This window comes from Eptesicus fuscus, chromosome 9 (assembly GCF_027574615.1).
Source record: "Eptesicus fuscus isolate TK198812 chromosome 9, DD_ASM_mEF_20220401, whole genome shotgun sequence".
Classification (NCBI taxonomy): domain Eukaryota; kingdom Metazoa; phylum Chordata; class Mammalia; order Chiroptera; family Vespertilionidae; genus Eptesicus; species Eptesicus fuscus.
This window is the reverse complement of record NC_072481.1, coordinates 25,134,296-25,155,276: the sequence shown is the minus strand read 5'-3', so window position 1 is coordinate 25,155,276 and position 20,981 is coordinate 25,134,296. Positions and strand designations below refer to the sequence as shown.

Genomic DNA, 20,981 nt, shown 5'->3' with positions numbered 1-20,981 from the left:
TGTTATAAAATAAAGTCAGCTCCTTGAGTTAAGGAGGAGATGGCCAAGGGTCAGGGTTTTCCTTCAGCCCTGTGCTCTGGTGTGCTAGGTCTGTTAAACTCGTTAAATAGTGTGTCCATCTTTGGGAATTCTTCCAGTGTCCATGAGGCAGCTTTGAGAACCTGACCACCATCAACAAGGACCATATATTTAGGATATTATAACATACTAGGGCCCAGTGCACAAATTCGTGCACCTTGAAAGGAACCGTGGGCCACGAGGCTGTGGTAGGCACAGGGGCAGGTCTCGGCCCATCCTTCATGCCCCCGCCTGGCCCCTCCCGCTGCGGCCCCCAGCCCCCTGTCTGCTGGCCCCAATCGCCCCTCAGGAACAGGGGGAGGTGAAGAAGCCCTGAGGGGTGATCAGGGCCGGCAGCTGCCGCTTGCACCCACTGATGGCGCCGAGTGATAGGGACCGGTGCTGGGCACCAGCAGCAGGTGCGAGCGGCTGCTCTGATGCTGGCTGCAGGTGCAAGCAGGGCTGGCGCCAGCAGCAGGTTCAAGTGGGGCTGGCGCCGGCAGCAGGTGCAAGTGCCAGGCGGGACTGTGGCGCACAGGAGCAAAGAATTTTCAGTAACCACCAGAGGCTCGCCCTGATGACAGCGACTGGTGCCCTGCCTTGTTCTGGCGCCCTGGCTCACCTGCTCCACCATCCAGTCACAGCTGACACCCGCCATGTTCCTGCCTTCAGCTTGCTGCCGATGCCCACCATGTCCCGCACACGCCCCCCCCCCCCAGTGGTCAGTGCACGTCATAGTGACCGGTTATTTGGTTGTTCTGCCGTTCAATCTATTTGCATATTAGGGTTTTATATATATAGATAGGATGAAGTTCTGTGTTTCTACACCAGTGTGTACTTTTATTACTACTTTCCATATTATAATAGGGTACAAAAACATATGTAATATCTTAAATAGCTCTGTGGGGAGGCATTGTGATGTCGCGGAGAGCCCAGGATTTGGCTCAGAAAAATGGGTTAGTGCCACAGCTTGGCTGTGACTTGGTATGTAATTATGGGTGCCTCTTTTTGCCTTATTTGTTCATCTGCAAAATGGGAATAATAATGATGTCTTTTTCATAGGGCCCCTGGGAGGATCCATTAAATAGTATACCTGGCTGGGTAGCTCAGTAGGTTAGAATGTCATCCTGATATGCCAAGGTTGTGGGTTCAATCCCTGGTTGGGGCACATACAAGAAACAACCAATGTACACATAAATAACTGGAACAACAAATCAATGTTTCCCTTTCCCTCCCTCTCTCTTTCAGTCCCTTTTTCTCTCCTTTGGTTTCTCTCACTCTAAAATCAACCAATAAAAAGAAAATAGTAGAAGTGAAAGTGATTCTGTAGACTGGGAAGAGGAGGTATTGTGATTTTCTTAGAATGGGAGAGAGACACAAAAGCATTATTCTGCTGTGAGGCCTTGCATGTGACCAAGGCCCTGGTCCCCCTACCCTGAACCGCAGCCACAGCGGAGGGAGTCCACGGCAGAAGCTGTGCCATGCAGTGGGCACGCAGAGACCTTAGGAAGCAGAGGGTCCTTACCCGAGTTGCCCTCACAATCGAGCCAAGAGTGCTTTGCTTCAGAAAGAAGGAAAGCTTTTGGAAAAGAGGGTATTTTTTGTTTTTAAACCTTTTGCCTATTTATTCCAAGTGTATCCTCAGAGACGTAGCAAAAAGAAACAACCACAGCCACAAACCCATAATATTGAAACGCTGGTTCTTAATTTCTGTAGCTAAAAAAGCACTCTTTCAGGCTATAACCACGGAGATTGCTGCAGGCTTCTGGAACTGGCATAATAATGGTTTGCAGTGTGATGAAGGAGGCTGTTAACCTTTGTGGTCCAGAAGCTCAATACGTGGCCTCTCCAATTACTTACGTTGCCTAGCAACACCACCAAAAGTCTCCACACCAGGCCCAGCTGGGCAGCAATTCTGTATAACCAGCCCAGCCTGTTGCCCAGCCTCCTGGGCTCCCCGGCCACATTAAGGCCACACTCATCCATGCCAGGGGCCTGCCTGGTACCAAAGAATGGGTGGGGCCAGCTGTATAAAAAAAAAACAATTCAGATATTTAGAACCGACTTGTTTGCAGCGAGGAAAGCAGCACAAGCTAAAGATCAAAACTCTCTTCGGCCAGAGAGGAGTGGTCTAAAGTGGTGGCCTTGCCAGGGCTCTTCTGGGTGAGGTGAGGGAGGGAAGGTGAGCCTGACTTAGTCCTTTGGGTCCCAGAGAGACTAATCTTTTCCTTTCCTGGACGCCTGTCTGCATGTAGACTCCCTGTGGCAGCAATGGGAGTGGCGGGGATTCCCAGCCCCGTCCCCAGGGCTGGTGACCGGCCAGTTCTGTGGCTCCCATTTGGGAACTCCCAGGGTCTAGTCTGGTTCGGTTTGGGAAGCTGGAGGAAGAAGAGAGAGTTAGGGTAGAGGGAAGGTTGGGATGGAAATAATCAAAATAAAGACGTACACCTCTTTAACACTAGGTGTGTAGAAATCACACGGTAGAGGAACAGCCGGGGTCTTTGGAGTCAAGCGCCCTGGGCTCCTCTCCCAGCCCTCCCCTCACGGGTCTATGACCTTGTTCAAGCTTCCTGGAAGCCTGAGTTTTGTTATCCATAAAATGGAGCTGTTACTATCCTGCTGTACGAGGTGTTGGGGAAATGAATGAAGAGAACGCTCACGAAGCGTTGAGCATGGAACCCAGCACATAGTTAGTGCTCACAAATGTGACAAATTTTCTTTCATTTGATTCTGATAATAATCCTGTGAGATCCTGAGGGGAGAGAGGAGCTCTGTTTTACAGCTGAGGAAACTGAGGCCCAGGGAAATGAAGTGTGGATGCTGGGAGTAGAACTCAGGTCTTTTTTTTTTTTTTTTTTTTAATATATCTTATTGCTTTTTTTACAGAGAGGAAGGGAGAGGGATAGAGAGTTAGAAACATCGATGAGAGAGAAACATCGATCAGCTGCCTCCTGCACATCCCCTACTGGGGATGTGCCCGCAACCAAGGTACATGCCCTTGACCAGAATCGAACCTGGGACCTTTCAGTCCGCAAGCCGACGCTCTATCCACTGAGCCAAACTGGTTAGGGAGAACTCAGGTCTTTACAGTGCCAAGTACAAGGAACAGAGCTCCTCAGAGACAGGCCACAAACCCTTTTGTAGCCATTCCAGCATGGTGGCTCCACAGGTCTCATTTTGACAGCCTAGTGATGGCAGAATGATAATGTGGTGGGGGTGGGGGTGGGGGTGGGGGTGCAGTGTGTTCGCGCAGAGGAGAAGGGGGTGAGAGATGCTTCTTAATACACAGTGATATAAGACTTAGTTAATGTGGTGTGGATAAAATTCCTCTTCCCCCTTCTTCCCTCCTCCACCCTTCCTTCCTTCTCTTCCTTCCTCTTTTCCTTCCTTCTTTCTTCCTCCCTTCTCTCTAGTATTCTTTTCAATAAACGTTTTATTTATTTTGGAATAATCTTAGATTTACAGAAAGGTTTCAGAGAGTTTCTGTTTTCCCTTTACTCAGATACAGGTATTTTCTGAACACTTCCTGTACACCAGGAACTTTTTGGGCGCGAGGAATACAGCAATAAAACCATCTCTTCCAGGGTATGTGCATGGAGTGGGCCAGAGAGAGCCTTAGTTTATGGCAAAGGTGCTGCTGCCTCCACTTCACTGGCATACTTGTCAGGGATCTACTCGTACTAAATCTATTAAATTAGTTTCTTCAGGGCGGGGCCCAGGAATCTGTATGACCAATGAGTGTCTGAGGGGATTCTCAAACAGCCGGTTTGGGGAACTACTGGTCTAGTGCAGACTGTTTACTGTGCATATGAGAGAATTGTTGCTTAGAGCTGAGAAGGGACTTGCTCCAGGTTACACCGCTGGGAAGTGGCAGAGGCTAGATCAGAAAACAGGTCTCCTGGTTCTGAGCTTTCCTTACTATGTCTCCTAAATACAGAACAAGAAATGTGTTTAACTTGCCCTAGATAGTTTAGAAGAGTTTCTCGGCTATTCAGATGTATTAATTAGGTTCTTGGTTGCAAGGGAAAGAAACCAATTCTGGCTGATTGCACCAGTAAGTGAATTTTATTGAAAGCACATTGGATAGTAAAAGAAAAAATATTTCTCTATTCTTACTCACAGTTCTGACACCAAATGTATGAGTTTTCCACACCAAGCTATCTGACACTAACTACCCCATAGGTTAAGGGCTCAGTAGTCCCCTAAGACTTCTCCCCACTTCAGATGCCAATTGCAAGTCTGGGCCCCCAGTACTTCTGACCAACTGACTGTAAATTGGGGTTTCTATGATCCCTCTTCAGGTTCAATAATTTGCTCATAGAACAGCTCATAGAACTTAGGTGAGGGCTTTACTTACTATTACCGGTTTATTGTAAAGGATACAACTCTGGAGCAGCTTAATGGAAAAGATGCACAGGGCAAGGTGTGTGAGAAGGGACATGAGGCTCCCACACTCTCTCTGGATGCACCACCTCCCAGCACCTTGATGTGTTCACCAACATGGAAGCTCTCTGAACCCCTATGTTGAGGGTTTTTATGGAGGTTCCATTACAAAGGCACGATTGATTAAATTTTGACCATTGGTGATTAAACTCAGTCTTTAGCCTGTTTCCCTTCCCCAGAGGTTGGGGCTGAAAGTCCCAACTTTCTAATCATATGATTGTTTCCCCTGGCAAACAGCCCCCAATCCTCCAAGAGTCACTTTATTAGCGTAAACTCAGGTAAGGTTGAAAGGGGATTATTATAAATAACAAAGATGTTCCTCTCACCGCTAACACTTTGAAAATTCCAAGGACGGAGATGAAGGCCAAATATATACGTTTCTTAGTGTACCATAATTTTACAGGTAGATTACAAAAGTCACGAGAAGGCTGCAGACACAAGGTTTGGGAAATAAGCAGAAACAAAGGGAGATCAGGCACCTAGAACTCTACAAAGATCACATCACAGAGCCAAGTAGGTGAAGACAGCCTCAGTGTTGCTGCTGTATGCTCATTGCTGCAGCCTGTGTCAAAAGTACAGCTGGGATTGGATGCTGGAGGCCATATTGACTCAGTGGATAGAGCGTCGGCCTTCGGACTCAAGGGTCCCAGGTTCGATTCCGGTCAAGGGCATGTACCTTGGTTGCGGGCACATACCCAGTAGGGAGTGTGCAGGAGGCAGCTGATCGAGGTTTCTCTCTCATCGATGTTTCTTTCTTTATTTTTTTCTTTTCTCATCGATGTTTCTAACTCTCTAACCCTCTCTCTTCCTCTCTGTAAAAAATCAATAAAATATATTTAAAAAAAACAAAAAAAAAACCAAACAAACAAAAAACAATCTACCTCAGTTGTTTCCTCCTGGTAGAAGAGAACGTTTTGATCTGAGTGTGTGTGTGTATCTGTGTGTGAGATTTCATATATACATATTCTATCTATCTATCTATCATCTATCTATCTATCTATCTATCTATCATCTATCTAAAAGGCTAAGCGACCATCTGACTGGTAGCTATGACGCACAATGACCACCAGGAGGCAGACACTCAGACCAGTAACTATGACGTGCACTGACCACCAGGGGGCACATGCTTAACGCAGGAGCTGCTGAGCTGTGGTGACTTGGCAGCGGCAGTTCTTGGGTAATGACGCACCTGGAACCAGAGAGGAGGGAGCCCAATTCTGGGGTGCATCACCCTAGAATCACCCTCTCACAATCCGGGACCCCTTGGGGGATGTTGGAGAGCCAGTTTTGGCCAGATCCCCGCAGGCCAGGCTGAGGGACCCCACCTGCCCTGCCGGAGGAACCTTGCTCACTCTGTAGATGACCTTCAAGCTGTGGCCACCCCAGGTGTGGCCAGCCAGGGAGGGACCGCGCGATTTGGCTCCAGAGTGTGTCCGGCCCATCTTGCCCAGTCCCAACCCAATGGCCATCTTCTAATTAATTTCCTTTCAATATGCACAAATCCGTGCACTGGGGCACTAGTGTATACACACACACACACACACACACACACACACACACACACACATATATATATACATTTTAAAATATGTTTATTGATTATAGAGAGAAAGGAAGGCAGGGGGTAGGTGAGACTGGGGGAAGGTCAATGGAGGGGAAAAAAGGAGACATATGTACTACTATTTGTAATAAACAATAAAAATAAAAAGAGAGAAAGGAAGGGAGAGAGATAGAGATAGAAACATTAACTACCTCCTGCATGTCCTGACTGGGAATTGAACTGGTGACCTCTTGGTTCATGGGTTAATGCTCAACCACTGAGCTATTTCATATAAGACTTTATTTCATCAGCCAGGCTGATTTCATATTTTTAAATCTTATTTTTATTTTCAACTACAGCTGACACTCATTACTGTTTTGTATTTGCTTTGGGCATACAACATAGTGTTTAGACATTTATATAATTTACAAAGTGATCCCCCTGGGCGTATGTGTGTGATGAATGGATCCGTCTTTTTCATTGTTGCCAACCTGATTAGCCATGTTTCCAGGGTGGTGAATTGTGCTGAGAAATTCAGGTGTGGGAGCAGAAGGTAAACAGGAGTGGGAAGGACAGCATGACAGGAAGCAGCACCTGTGAGCACCCAGATGTTGGAGATAAGATGAAGCAGGGTGCTCCTGTTCTCGGGGAGCAGGCACAGACAGGTATGAAAGTCAGAGCGTGATAGTGATTGACTGAGAAGACAGGCAAAAACAAAATGTTGCAATCACTACCAATGCGCTCACCTGTTGCTAGAGCCTAAATTAGCTAGAACAATACAGCAGGTCCCTTTACTGTAGATGCCAAGGAAGAAGGCAGACACACACCGAGTCTTGGCGAAACTGAATGGGTCAGGTATCTTTGCAGTCCAGGAAATATATCTCAGTGAAATACCTAAAATGGTGGGCTTGAAGTTGTGAAATGTCTGGAAAGTTTGGAAATCTGAAGAGAAAATTGGGGAGGAGGGAATGTAATTCTCATTTTTCTAGCTCCTTTTATAGATATACAGTTGTATTGTTAACAATGTAGAATTTTATTTCCTCATAATGTGATCATGTATGGTGCTTAAATTTACAATGGAACTTGTTAGTACAATGTGAATCATCCCTAATTGAACTTATTTTTAAAATGCTTTAACATGTGTGGTTAATAGATGTGATAGTCCCCAACATTGTGCCTGATACCCAGTTGATATTCATTAAATGACTTTTGATTCTGAATCAGAAACCTGAGAACAAAAGCAAGATGAAACTAAAAGGGGAAAGGAGATTGCTCAGTTAAACTAGACAAAACTGAGGTCAGTTATATACTGTGCATGACTGGAGCCCTGAGACACATTACCCTCAGGGCAAAGCTAATGGTCGACTTGAAAGTCCAAGGCAGAGGGGAAGGAAGGAGTATACAAAGTAGTGTCGCCTTAAGACTATAGAGTCATCTGTTTTCCCTGACATTGATGTCCCTTTCAGGTGTAGGTAGGACCCCCGATGGCTGCTGCTCAGGATTTGCAGATGGAGGATGTGAATGTGTATAGAGACATGGAAGAAGAGCTGGAGGAAGAAAAGAAAATGAGAGAGGATGGGGAAGGTCAAGATCCCTTCAAGAATAAGAAGGTCCACAAGATTGTCTCAAATTGGATGCTTCCTGAACATGCCCGAAGAACATACTTGGAGAGAGCTAACTGCCTCCCACCCCCTGTGTTCATCATCTCCATCAGCCTGGCTGAGGTAAATACGTCGGGTGGTGGGCACTAGTGCACGTGCCACTGGGGAGCTGCAGACACACTGGGGGCTTAGGTTAGACATAGATCAGAGACGAGAAAGCATGTAAGAAGGGAGTGAGGTGGTGGCAAGTACAGCACACACGGAACACAACCTCACCCTCCCCACCCCGCTTCCCGGGCTTTTCCTATGTTTCCTAGTCACTTCCAGCCAAGCATTGAGCTTTATTTCTCAAACAAGGTCCCTGCCCAGCAGTGACTACAATTTCAGTGGCTGCATTTCATTTCAGTTGGTGGAGGAAGTAGGATAAGACCACATTTAAATGGTCAGACACACAGCAGGAAAATTTGATTCCTGTCATCTTGTGAGCACATGGTATGAAGCGGCCAACGGGAGAGCTAACCATTGGAAACAAAGGTGGTGCCATGGGCTTTAATGGGGCCTCGGTGGAAGGTGTGGTTAGCATTCATGTCTGCCCCTCCCTGACAGCTGGCAGTGTTTATTTACTATGCTGTGTGGAAGCCTCAGAAACAGTGGATCACCTTGGACACGGGCATCTTGGAGAGTCCATTCATCTACAATCCTAAGAAGAGGGAGGAGGCCTGGAGGTTTATCTCATACATGCTGGTACATGCTGGGTAAGGAATGATAGTTAAGTCACTGCAACCCCTAACATTTGTTCAGAGCTTTATTACTGACTAGAGGCCTGGTGCACAAAATTTGTGCACGGGGGGGGGGTGTCTCTCAGCCCGGCCTGTGCCCTCTCCCAGTCCAGGACCCCCCCGGGGATTGGGCCTAAGCCAGCAGTTAGACTTTCCTCTCACAGTCCTGATCCCTCTCACAGTCCGGGACCCCTCGCTCCTTACCGCCTGCCTGCTTGCTGCTCCTTACCGCTCGGCTCGCTGTTCCTTAGTGCTTCTGCAGAGGCAGAAGAAGCTGCCGCCACCACCCTGCTTCTGGCTGAGCGGCGCTCCCCCTGTGGGAGCAAACTGACCACCAGGAGGCAGCTCCTGTGTTGAGCGTCTGCTCCTTGGTGGTCATTCCATTCCGCTGGTTGTTCTGCTGTTTGGTTGATTTGCATATTAGGGTTTTATTATATAGGATAAGGCACTTTCATGTCCATAATCTTGCATGATCATCACAGTACCCCTAGGAGGCAGGTGTTACTCCCACTGTTTTATGTTTGAGGCTGAGAGTTAGGGTCACTTGCTCCTTGTCACACAGCTAAGTTGTAGAGCTAGGACCTCAACCCATTAGTGCTAACTGCAGGTCCATTGTACTTTATATTACATTGTAACTGCCTAATATTGGTATGTATATAGGAATATTAATGAGATCAAATCATTACCAAACCAAAATTATGTTCCCCTGGTTGATGTTGTTGAATGTTCCCTTTAGAATATGAAGCATCCCTCCCACTTTTTCTGCTCCACCACACGCTTAAAAAAATAATTCATGGACACTGATGAATGTATAATACTGTTATCCACCTGGAATAATATAAGCCACAGGAGCTGCAGTGCCTGGCGTTTAGTTTTGCTTATAGTTTCTTTTTAAAAAATTCTTTATTATTATAAGTATTACATATGTCCTCTTCCCTCTCCCCTGCCCCCCGTTGTCCTCTCCCAGCCTGCCCCCACCCCCCAGTCCTGGCCTTCACCTCCCCACCCCATTGTCTGTGTCCATTGGTTATGCCTACATGCATACAAGTTCTTTGGTTGATCTCTTCCCCACAAGTCTCCCGCCGGCCCACCCTCCTGCTTATAGTTTCTTAAGTGCTAATAGCCTTCTATGACCCCACTCAGAATCCACAATTCACCATGTCCACTGCAGACATGGTGAACTGAACCGCGTGCTGCTGGCCCCACCTCTGGTGGACTCCTGGGGTTACAGATGAGGCCAGCTTTGTCTAAGAGACCTACATAGCCCTGAACCTTGAAGGAAGACTCTGGCCTTTGGCCAAATAGGCATCCATGGCAGGACACAGGGCTCAGAGACTTGACAAGTCAGGGACAAAATCATCAACTGCTCAGTTTTTGTGGACACTTTCACACTTTGGTTTTTCATTTAACAAGTATGTTCTGAGCATATGTGGCTTCTGCACTCAATAACTTTAAAATGACAAGGAAGCAGTTAACTGATAATGCAAGGCAGTGTAGAATTATAGTATATAGTAGTTACTTAATCTCTTTGCATCTCAGTTTCCACATCTGTAAAATGGGGTAACAGTACCTACCTCATAAGGTTGCTGTGATTAAATCAGACAATGGTTATAACAATTTTTATAGTGCCTGACACATACTAACCATTCAAAAAGAATTTACAAGGCTGTGTAGGACATGTAACATATGGGGTTGCCTAAATGCTTTCATATGTAAGTAACAACAATAATCTAACAGGGACTTCAATAAATGGAGGCCAATGTTTTCCCATATAAAAAGCTCAGAGGTAGGTGGTTGGTTCATCAGTTTAATGAAGCCAGGACACTAGGTCCTGTGCTGGCACCTCTGCTTTTTCCTTGGTCTTTCTCTCATGGTTGCAAGTTAACTACTGTAGTGTGTGTTCAAAGCAGGAAGGGGGAAGAGGTAACACCAGGTACTGGTGAAATCATCCCTTTTTTCAAGACAGAAGCGCTCTTAAGTCTCCTGGCTGTGCTGCTTTTACTTGCATCTCACTGACCAGAGTTATGTGTCCCTACCTACGAGAGGCTGGGAAAGCCCTAACCGGTTTGGCTCAGTGGATAGAGCATCGGCCTGCGGACTCAAGGATCCCAGGTTCGATTCCGCTCAAGGGCATGTACCTTGGTTGCAGGCACATCCCCAGTAGGGGGTGTGCAGGAGGCAGCTGATTGATATTTCTCTCTCATCGATGTTTCTGACTCTCCCTCTCCCTTCCTCTCTGTAAAAAATCAATAAAAAAAAATATTTTTTTTTAAAGAGAGAGGTTGGGAAAGTCAACAATAGCTCTTTCAGCCTCAGTAGAGAAGGTAGAGAAGGGATAGGGAATGAGTGTTGGGTAAACTACAGTAATATAAACGGAAAGAGGGAAAGATCAGAATGGGGATGGCTTCATACATGACATAGATCCTAGTTGGGCCTTGAAGGTGGATAAAATTTGGAATAAAAAATTAATATTTCATCCTAGCTGGTTTGGCTCAGTGGATAGAGCGTCGGCCTGCAGACCAAAGGGTCGTGGGTTTGATTCTGGTCCAGGGCACATACCTCGTTTGCAGGCTCCTCCCCAGCCCAGGCCCTGGTCAGGGCTCATGCAGGAGGCAACCAATTGATGTGCTTCTCTCACATAGATGTTTCTCTCTGTCTTTCCCTCTCTCTAAAAATAAATGGAAAAATATCCTTGGGTGAGGATTTAAAAAAATTAATATTTCTATTTTGGGAATATGACAAGATCTCATCTTTCTGCCACTTCTACTCTCGATGTTGAGCAGAAGAAAGAGTACTTGGGGTGATTCATTGGGGTCTTTGCGTTATTGGTCATCTTATCTTCTAGCTGCTGCCAGAGGACAGGATGGTATGGCTTTCTTTGACCTTGTTCAGATTCACAAAGTGCATATACTTCCAAATCTCCTTTATGTCTGAGGTCTCCATAAGGCTAGTGTAACTGCTATTGCTAGACAGTTCTGTGCTGAGCTATGTTACCTCTCATATGTCTTTGAAGATGGCTTGGACAGTGATGGTTGCAGCTGGGTGTGCTTGTGGCCATAAAGGTAAGTTTTCTGTTCTGCCAGATATGCCCAGAGAACCTCTTCAATGGTCTAATGGATTTTTGTTAAGTAAATTATAATGTAAAACACACTCCCTAAAACTAATGCAAAAGCTGTTGCACTTTGTGGAAGATCCAATATCTTTTTTTTTTTTTTTTTTGCTTCTTGCTTTAATCTGAAATCTTTGGGGAAAAAAAAAAAGGCATTGTGCTACATAACAACTAAATTGACTAAATTGATGATTACACTAATATGGGAATTTATCAAATTACATTCAGAGATTATCCAGAGATGCTTGTGGGGTTTGACAAGCAAAATGATATGAAATGTATTTAAAAACATTTTTACCTATTTAAAAACTATAATATGAAAAAACCTGTACTCTAATGTGTTCTGCCAAATTGTGGTACATGGGAGATACCAACTTTAGCTAGGTAAACTTTTCCCCCCTATTCTGGTTAGCTTTTATTTTTATTAATTTTAGAGAGGAAGGGAGAGGGAGAGAGAGATAGAAACATCAATGATGAGACAGAGTCATTGATTGCTGCCTCTTACATGTCCCCTTCTGGGGACCGAGCCTGCAGCCCAGGCATATGCCCTTGACTGGAATCGAACCTGGGACCCTTCAGTCAGCAGGCTGGCACTCTATTCACTGAGCCAAACTAGCTAGGGTCTCGTTAGCTTTAAAAAGAAACCTTTTTAGTGTAGACCTGGGAATGAAGTTCCTTTTGCCAGCTCTGTTTTATTAAAGAATATACTGAGATTGCAAGACACATTGCTTAACAACCTACTGAAATTTAACCTTAATATGAATGAATTAGGATTTCCTCCATACTGTGCAAGTGAAACAAAATCAGATGCTGAGCTGACCTAAGTTGGCAATTGTCATCTAAACCTAATTTCAAGTTCATGTTCTTTAGGCCAGCCTTATTGCTCTTATTATAACAGCTTTATTGTTATAATAAAACAGACCTTATAAAATAAATGTATACTTCTAAAATGCCCTTTTACCTGCTAAAAAAATTAGAATTTGGAATTTGAGTTAAGCAAGTCTTTAACGGGAAACACCACCTCAATGCCTATTTATCTCCCAAGGAAATAACTGCCTGTCTCAGTCATAATATTTGACAAATGTGTTTGTCTCTGCAGAGTTCAGCACATCTTGGGGAATCTTATTATGCAGCTCGTTTTGGGTATTCCCTTGGAAATGGTCCATAAAGGCCTCCGAGTGGGGCTGGTGTACCTGGCAGGAGTGATTGCAGGTTAGTGTTCTCAGGGCAACAAGAAATCAACACCTCCGGACTCTCAGGAGGTTATAAACAAAATAAAGGTAATCAACTTTGATAATGGGCTTTTTAATTAAGATGTATTCTACTCCTAATAAGTGCTAGGAAACCTGATAGCACTGGAGATAAGTCAATTAGAGACAGTAGAGATAAGATAATCACATAGAAATGTCATTGTGAGTGCCCTCAGGTATCGCACAGACAGGGTTTTGCACGTTTGGAAACTTTGAATAGATTGATGCCCAGGTGCATACACTGGGTAAAGGCCTACAGCCAGATCAGGAGGGCCCTTATGTGCTCCTGTAAAGATTTTGGGAAGTACCATGATCAGATTTGCATTTGAGAAAGGTAACTTCAAGAGAATGTAGAGAATAAAGGGGTCTAAGGACAGAGTAGGTACTAGCAGCATACAGCAGTGACTTCTAAAATTGTGTGTGTGCCCAAGATGATTCATTATGGTGTGGGCAGAAAATATTAGAACTCCCATTCATCCATTTTTTATTTGTTGGAAACTTTTTAAAAAATAAGCTTTTCATTCTGAGGTATTGATTTATGCTTTAGTGTAAGAAATAAAAACCCAGAGGTCCATGTACCATTTAACCAGCTACCCGCAATGGGTAACAGCTTGCAAAACTATAGTACAGTACCACCATCAGGATGTCCACACTGATAAGAGTCAAGGTACAAAACATTTCCAATACCATAAGCTATACTCTCTTCCCTCCCACTTGACACCCTCCTTTATCCCTGGCAACCATGAATCTATTCTCTATTTCTACAGAGGTGGGCAAAAGTAGGTTTACAGTTGTAATACAAATAAATAATCTATATATATAAAAGCCCAGCAACTGGAATGGCGAAATGACCAGAATGACCGGTGGCTATGACGCATACTGTGGCAGCCAACCAGCCTGATCCGGGCCCCGATTGGTGTGGCGACCCCCCTTCCCTGCTCCAGCCGGCCCGGCCCTGATCAGTCCCCAACACCCTGATCGGGGGTGGAGCTGGCCGCCAACCGCCCAAGGCCCCTCCCCCTGGCCAGTCCCGCCCCCAATGGGCCCCTCCCATGCAGATTGGGGGCAAGGCTGGCCGGCCAACCGCCTGTGGCCCCTCCTCCCTGCTGGCCCAGTCCAATGGGCCCCCATTGGGGCGGGCCTGCCGGACCCCACCCATGCATGAATTCATGCACTGAGCCTCTAGTATAAGTAATAAATAAAAATACAAGAATAAACTATTTCATGTACTCAAAACTAAACCTGCTTTTGTCCACCCCTGTATAATTTTCTCATTTCAAGAATGTTACATAAATGGAAAAATATGATAGGTAGCCTTTTGGGATTGGCCTTCTTTACTCAGCATAATTCTCTGGAGATTCATGTAGGTTGTTGGATGTATTAATAGTTCATTCATTTTTATTGCTGAATAGTAGTCCACCACCCACCCTTCAGTCACTGGATGATATCTGGATTGTTCCCAGTTTTGGACCATTACAAATAAAGCTGTTATACATTTGTGGACAGGTTTTGTGAACATAAGTACAGGGTTTTGTGAACATGAGTTTTCATTTCTCTAAGATAAATGTCCAAGAGCACAGATGCTGGGTTGCATGGCAGTTGCATATTTAGTTTTGTAAGAACCAGCCAACATGTTTTCCAGAATGGCTATTCCATTTTATATTTCTCCCAGAATTGTATAAGTGATTCAGTTTTCCACATTCTTCCATGAATTCAGTGTTGTTACTATTTTTTATTTTGGCTGTGCTCATAAGACTGTAGTGATATCTCTTCATAGTCTTAATTAGTATTTCTCTAGTGGCTAGTGAAGCTGAACATCTTTTCATATACTTATTTGCCATTTATATCTCCTCTTTAGTAAATTGTCTGTTTGTGTCTTTTGCTCGTTTTCTAATTAGATATTTTTTTCCTGTTGAATTTTTAGAGTTCTTTATATAGTCTAGATCCTAGTCCTTTATTGAATATGTAGTTTACAGGTATTTTCTCTCAGTTTGTAACTTGTCTTTTGTCTTAACATAAGGAGTCTCTCACAGAGCAAAAGTTTTCAATATTGATTAAGTCCAATTTAACAATTTTTCTGGTTTATGAATCGTTCTTTTGGTGTTATGGCTGAGAACTCTTTACTGAGCCCTAGGTCTTGAATATTTTCTCCTATGTTATCTTCTAAAGTTATAGTTTTATGTTTTACATTTAAATATGTGATCTATTTGAGTTTGTTAATTTTTATATAAATTGTGAGGTTTAGATTGAGGTCCTTTCTGTTTGTTTATTTGTATATGGATATCCAATTGCTCCAGAACAACCTGTTGAACGATTATTCTTCCTTCATTGAATGGCTTTCGCACCTTTGTCAAAAATCAGTTGGCTGGAGTTGTGTGTGACTGTTTCTGGGTTCTCCTTTTTGTACCACTGATCAATGTGTCTATCCCTCCACATACTCAGTACCACTGCTGCTATATATAAGTCTTGAAATCAGTTAGAGTGATTCCTCTCATTTTATTCTCATTTAAAAAATTAGTGTTTGTATTTTACTTTTAAAAAAAGACGGGTATTTAATTTGCTGGCTTTTTGTCCCCCCTGTGATAATAAAAGGCTTATAGTAGTAAGCTACTAACAGATGTTGAAAAAACAAACACCAAACGTGTCCCTTTGATGATATTAATATCATTTTTCTCCTAAGGGATAAGAATGTAACTGCTTTTCCAAAAATAGTTGTGCTATGAAAGGGAATTTTGAAAACTGGTCATTGGAAATCGCTCGATATTTATGCGATTTTGCTTCTGAAAATTATGCAACAACTCTTACAAATTCACATTTAAAAAGCTAGGAAACAATTTCCTAGTCTGTTTTAACATTTTTCAGTAAAGAGTTTTAGTGCATTTTAAGCTTATTTATTAAAACACTTACTAGTTTGCAAGAACTAATGACTGACATTAGGGAAAGTGGGAATTAATAGCCAAAATTACAACAAAATTTTTGCATAATTGAAGCTCAGCCAATGATGCAATTCTTCCATTTTAAATTACACGTCATTTTTTTAAAAAAGTTATATTTTGGCTATGGCAGTGATTAAGAGAAAATTTCTATAGAAAAATATCTGAATTTAGAAGTATATGTATGCCCCCCCCTCCCTTAATCACAGGGAAAATGTTCCAAGATCCCCAGTGGATGCCTAAAATAGTGGATAGTACCAAACCCTATATGTACTGTTTTTTTCTATACATACATACCTATGATAAACTTTAACTTATAAATTAGGCACAGTAAGAGCTTAATAACAATAACTAATAATGAAATAGAACTATAACAATGTCCTGTAATAAAAGTTATGAGAACGTGGTCTCTTTCAAAATATATTGTACTGTATGTACAGTGTGGATACCCTGGATAAAGGCATGATTCACATTCTGGGCTGGATGGAGCAGAATGGCATGAGATTTCATCATGTTACCCAGAATGGAACTTGATTCAAAACTTAAGAACTGTTTATTTCTGGAATTTTCCATTTAACATTTTTGAACTGTGGGTAACTGAAACTGTGGAAAGTGAAATCATACATAAGGGGGGGGGGTGGCTACTGTATCTGTATTTCTGTGTCATGATATTTAACCAGGATTTAAAAAAATAGCGAAGCTTATTTAATAACTTCATTGAAACATTTTTAAAAATTAAAGACATTTTAAAAAATGTATATTTTTTATTGATTTCAGAAAGGAAGGGAGAGGGATAGAGAGATAGAAACATCAATGATGAGAATCATTGATCTGCTCCATCCAGCATGCCACACACTGGGGATTGAGCCCACAACCCAAGCATGTTCCCTGACTGGGAATTGAACTGTGACCTCCTGGTTCATAGGTTGATGCTCAACCACCGAGCCATGCCAGCTGGGCTAATGAAATGTTTTAGAGCAGTTTTAGGTTCACAGCAAAATTGAGAGGAAGCTACAAAGATTTCCCAAACACCCTGTCCCTTATACACATGCATAGCTTCCTCCATTATCAACATTTCCCCGAGTGGTACATCCTATATAATAAAAGCCTAATAGGCTAAGTGTCTGGTCGACCGATTGGCCGTTCAACCAATCAAAGCGTAATATGCTAATGCTATGCTAAGGCTGCTCAACTGCTTGCTATGACGTGCACTGACCACCTGGGGGCAGATAGTCAACCGGTTGACCAGTCGTTATGATGTGCACTGAATACCAGGGGGCAGATGCTCCGACTGGTAGGTTAGCTTGCTGCTGGGGTCTGGCTGATCGGGACTGACTGAGCGAGACGGGTGGGACACATCCTGTAGCCCGCCTGCGGTCCCTCCCTGGCTGGCCAACCTCTCCTGTCTCTCCCCAGTGGGGTCCCTTGGCCTGGCCTGCACCCTCTAGCAATCTGGGATGCCTCAGGGGATGTCGGAGAGCTGGTTTCAGTCCGATCCTGCAGACCAGGCCAAGGGACCCCACTGGTGCACGAATTTGTGCACTGGGCCTCTAGTTCCTTATAATTGATGAACTTACATTGACACAACATAATCACCCAAGTCCATAAAAGTAGAGTTCACTCTTGTTGTGGTACATTCTGTGGTTTTGGACAAATGTTGACATGTATCCATCCCAGTATCGCCCAGAGTATTTTCACTGCCCTAAAATCTGTGCTCTACCTATTCATCCTTTCCCCACCCACAACTCCTGGCAACCACTGGTTTGTTTACTGTCTTTACTGTCTCCATAGTGTTGCCTTATCAAGAATGTCATATGGCCCTAACTGGTTTGGCTCAGTGGATAGAGCGTCAGCCTGCAGACTGAAAGGTCCCAGGTTTGATTCAGGTCAAGGGCATGTACCTTGGTTGCGGGCACATCCCCAGTAGGAGGTGTGCAGGAGGCAGCTGATAGATGTTTCTCTCCCATCGATGTTTCTGACTCTATATCCCTCTCCCTTCCTCTCTGTAAAAAATCAATAAAAATATAAAAAACATAAAAAAGAATGTCATATAGTTGGAATCATATAGTATGTGGCCTTTTCATATTGGCTTCTTTCACTTAGTAAAATGTATTTAAGTTTCCCTATGTCTTTTTATGGCTCAATAAGTTTTTTAAAATACCATTAATGAAGTAAAAATAATTTTAAAATATTATGTAATCAATATGTAACATCCTTTAAAATTCGATTTTTGTGTTTAAAAAACCATGTAAGTGCCCGGCTGACATGGCTCAGTGACTGAACACTGGCCTATGAACCAGGAAGGCACAGTTCGATTCCCGGTCAGGACGCATGATTCTCTCTCATCATTGATGTTTTTATCTCTGTTTCCCTCTCCCTTCCTCTCTGAAATCAATAAAAATATATTTAAAAAACCATATTAGTGTAGTAGTATTTATACATGTAATTTATAAATAAGTAAAACATACCTATATTGCAGTGGGTGGTTGTATTAGTTTCTCAGGGCTGTCATTACAAAGTACCACAAATGGTGGCTTAAAACAGAACTGCAGCGTCACAGTTTTGGAGGTAGAAGTCTGAAATCAAGGTGTGAACAGGGCCATGCTCCCTGCTCTGATATCTGTCGGAGAGAATCCGTCCTTGCCTCTCTCTCTAGCTCTGGTGGTGGCCATTGGTCCTTGGCATTTCTTGTCTTGCTGCTGCAGCACTTCAATCTCTGCCTCCGTTGTCAGGTGGTGTTCTTCCTTCATGTGTCCCTGTCCCTTCTTATAAAGACACAGTCATATTGGTTTAGGGGTCCACTCTACTCCAATATGACCTCATTGTAACTAATCACATCTGCAAAAATTGTATTTTTTGTTTGTTTGTTAATCCTCACCTGAAGATTTTTCCATTGAAATTTTAAAAAATATATTTTTATTGATTTTAGAGAGAAAGAGATAGAGAGATAGAAACATCAATGATGAGAATCATTGATTGGCTGCCTCCTGCACGCCCAGTAGGATCAAGCCCACAACCCAGGCATATGCCCTTGATTGGAATTGAACCTGGGACTCTTCAGCCTGCAGACCAAGGCTCTATCCACTGAGCCAAACCGGTTAGGGCTCCATGGGATTTTTTAGGGAGAGTGGAAGAGAGAGGGAAAGACAGAGAGAAACATCGATGTGAGAGAAACACATAGATTGGTTGCCTCCTGCATGAACCCCAACCAGGGCCGGGGCCAGGGAGGAGCCTGCAACCAAGGCACATACCCTTGACAGGAATGGGACCCGGGACCTTTGGTCTGCAGGCAGACCCTCTACCCACTGAGCCAAACAGGCTAGGGCGTATCATATCTCTAAATAAGGTCACATTCTGAGGTGCTGGGCGTTAGGACTTCCATGTATCTTTGCGGGGGACACAATCTGACCCATGACAATGCTTGGAAATGTTTTTTTACCAATCAAAACTTTGTCAGCCTCCTAGATAGGGGCTTAATCACAAGGAACAACAAAAGCCCGTAATTATTGGAATCGAGAGTCTAGGTCGGTGGTCGGCAAACTCATTAGTCAACAGAGCGGTAAACCGCAGTGAGCCGCATGTGGCTCACGAGCCGCAGTTTGCCGACCACTGTCCTAGAGTAGTGGGGATGGAGAACAGGAAGCAGTCATGAGATAGACTTGCAAGGCTTACTGACATCTCCCCATCCTACTTCCCTCCTACTTAGGTGGATCCTGTTCTTCCACCTTCTACTTCAGTTCCTGAATACACCTTTTCCCTGACCTTTTGTGACGTCAGGCCCTGCCTGGCTCCAGCATCTACACTCCCCTTTTCCCTACAGTTTGATTTCAACCTGTGGAATCAGCTCTGCCCCAGTTGCAGAGAAGAGAGAAAACATGAATAACCTGTTCAGATTCTTGCCTATTTTTGCAACAGCTTCTTGGCAGGTATTTCTTGACTGTTCTGGTCTATCTTTCACACTGCTGCCTGGGTCACCTTCCTCAAACACAGCATAGGTCATATTATAGACCATTTCCAGAGGCCAAAAGAAAGTTGAAATGCCCAAGATTGCTCTTCATTCACAGCCAGGCCCTTTGCCTTTTCTCTTTTTCTTTTTGATAAAGAATGAACTTCTTTACTAATATTAAAAAAATAAATTAAATGTGAAGAGGTTAGAGGAAGAATTGATATGTTTTTTTTTAATCCTTTTTGAGTTTGATTGACATACAAAAATTAGTACCTATTTAATGTATACAACTTGAAGAATTTGGAGATAAGTATACACCCATGAAAACATCACCTATGCCATAAACATATCATCTCCAAAATTCCCTCCTGCCCATTGTCTTTTTTGCTTTGCCTATTTTGCCCTACAGACCAGGGTCTTCTTCCCATCCCCACCCTCCATCTGACTAATCATCAGAATCACCTAGAGAGATTATTACAACTGAAGCTACCCAGATCCCCACCCAAAGCTACTGAGTCAGAATCTCTGGGGATATGGCCCTGGGATCTGTGTATTTGTTTTTCTGTTCAGAGATGTATAACTGATATATAACAATGTGTACACATATTTTTGGCATACTGTAAATAGCACTATTTAAAGATTTCTATTTCTGATTCTTCATTGCTATTACATAGAAATATAGTTGATTTTTTACATTTTGATCTGGTATCCTCCAACTTGGTAAATTCACTTATTATTTCTAGGAGTTAGTTTAACAGTTAATTAGCCAATTATTTTCTAAAGAGATTTAAATAAGAAAAAAACTTGTATGTTTTCCCATGTTTCTATCATTTCCAGTGTTCTTCATTCCTTTGGGTAACCCTGTGTTTCCACCTGTATCTTTTTCCTTCTGCCTAAAGATTTCCTTTAGCATTTCTTGTAGTATGGGTCTGCTGGTCATCCATTCTTTCAGTCTCTGTATAACTGAAAAAAATTTCATTTTGCCTTTATTTTGAAGTATATAAGGTGTCTCCAAAAATGTATACACATACTTTTATTTTTAAAACATTTTAATTGATTTCAGAGAGTAAGGGAAAAGGAGAGATAGAATCATTGATTTGCTGCCTCCTGCACGCCCCCTACTGGGGATTGAGCCTGCAACCCAGGCATGTGCCCTAACCAGAATTGAACCCGACCTTCTGGTTCAACCTCTGAGCCACACTGGCCAGCCACACATATATTTTTTGATAGCTCAATTGATTTTTTTTTTTTCAGATTTAAACCATTGGAATTAATAATTATTCAAAGTGTGTATACATTTTTTGGGACACCCTAAATTTTTAC

At 43.3% G+C, this 20,981-nt stretch overlaps 1 protein-coding gene across 4 annotated transcripts in view; it reads left to right on the top strand.

The window, feature by feature from the left end:
* Positions 1-20,981, top strand: part of RHBDL2 (rhomboid like 2) — a 41,339-nt gene that overhangs the window by 9,177 nt on the left and 11,181 nt on the right. The window contains exons 1-4 of one of the 4 annotated variants that reach the window (XM_028160047.2): positions 6,837-6,895; positions 7,507-7,764; positions 8,248-8,396; positions 12,629-12,741. In XM_028160047.2, coding sequence (XP_028015848.2) covers positions 7,525-7,764; positions 8,248-8,396; positions 12,629-12,741 — 502 coding nt within the window. In that variant the 5' untranslated portion in view covers positions 6,837-6,895; positions 7,507-7,524. The other 3 variants (XM_054721582.1, XM_054721583.1, XM_008151162.3) reach the window with 3 other exon arrangements.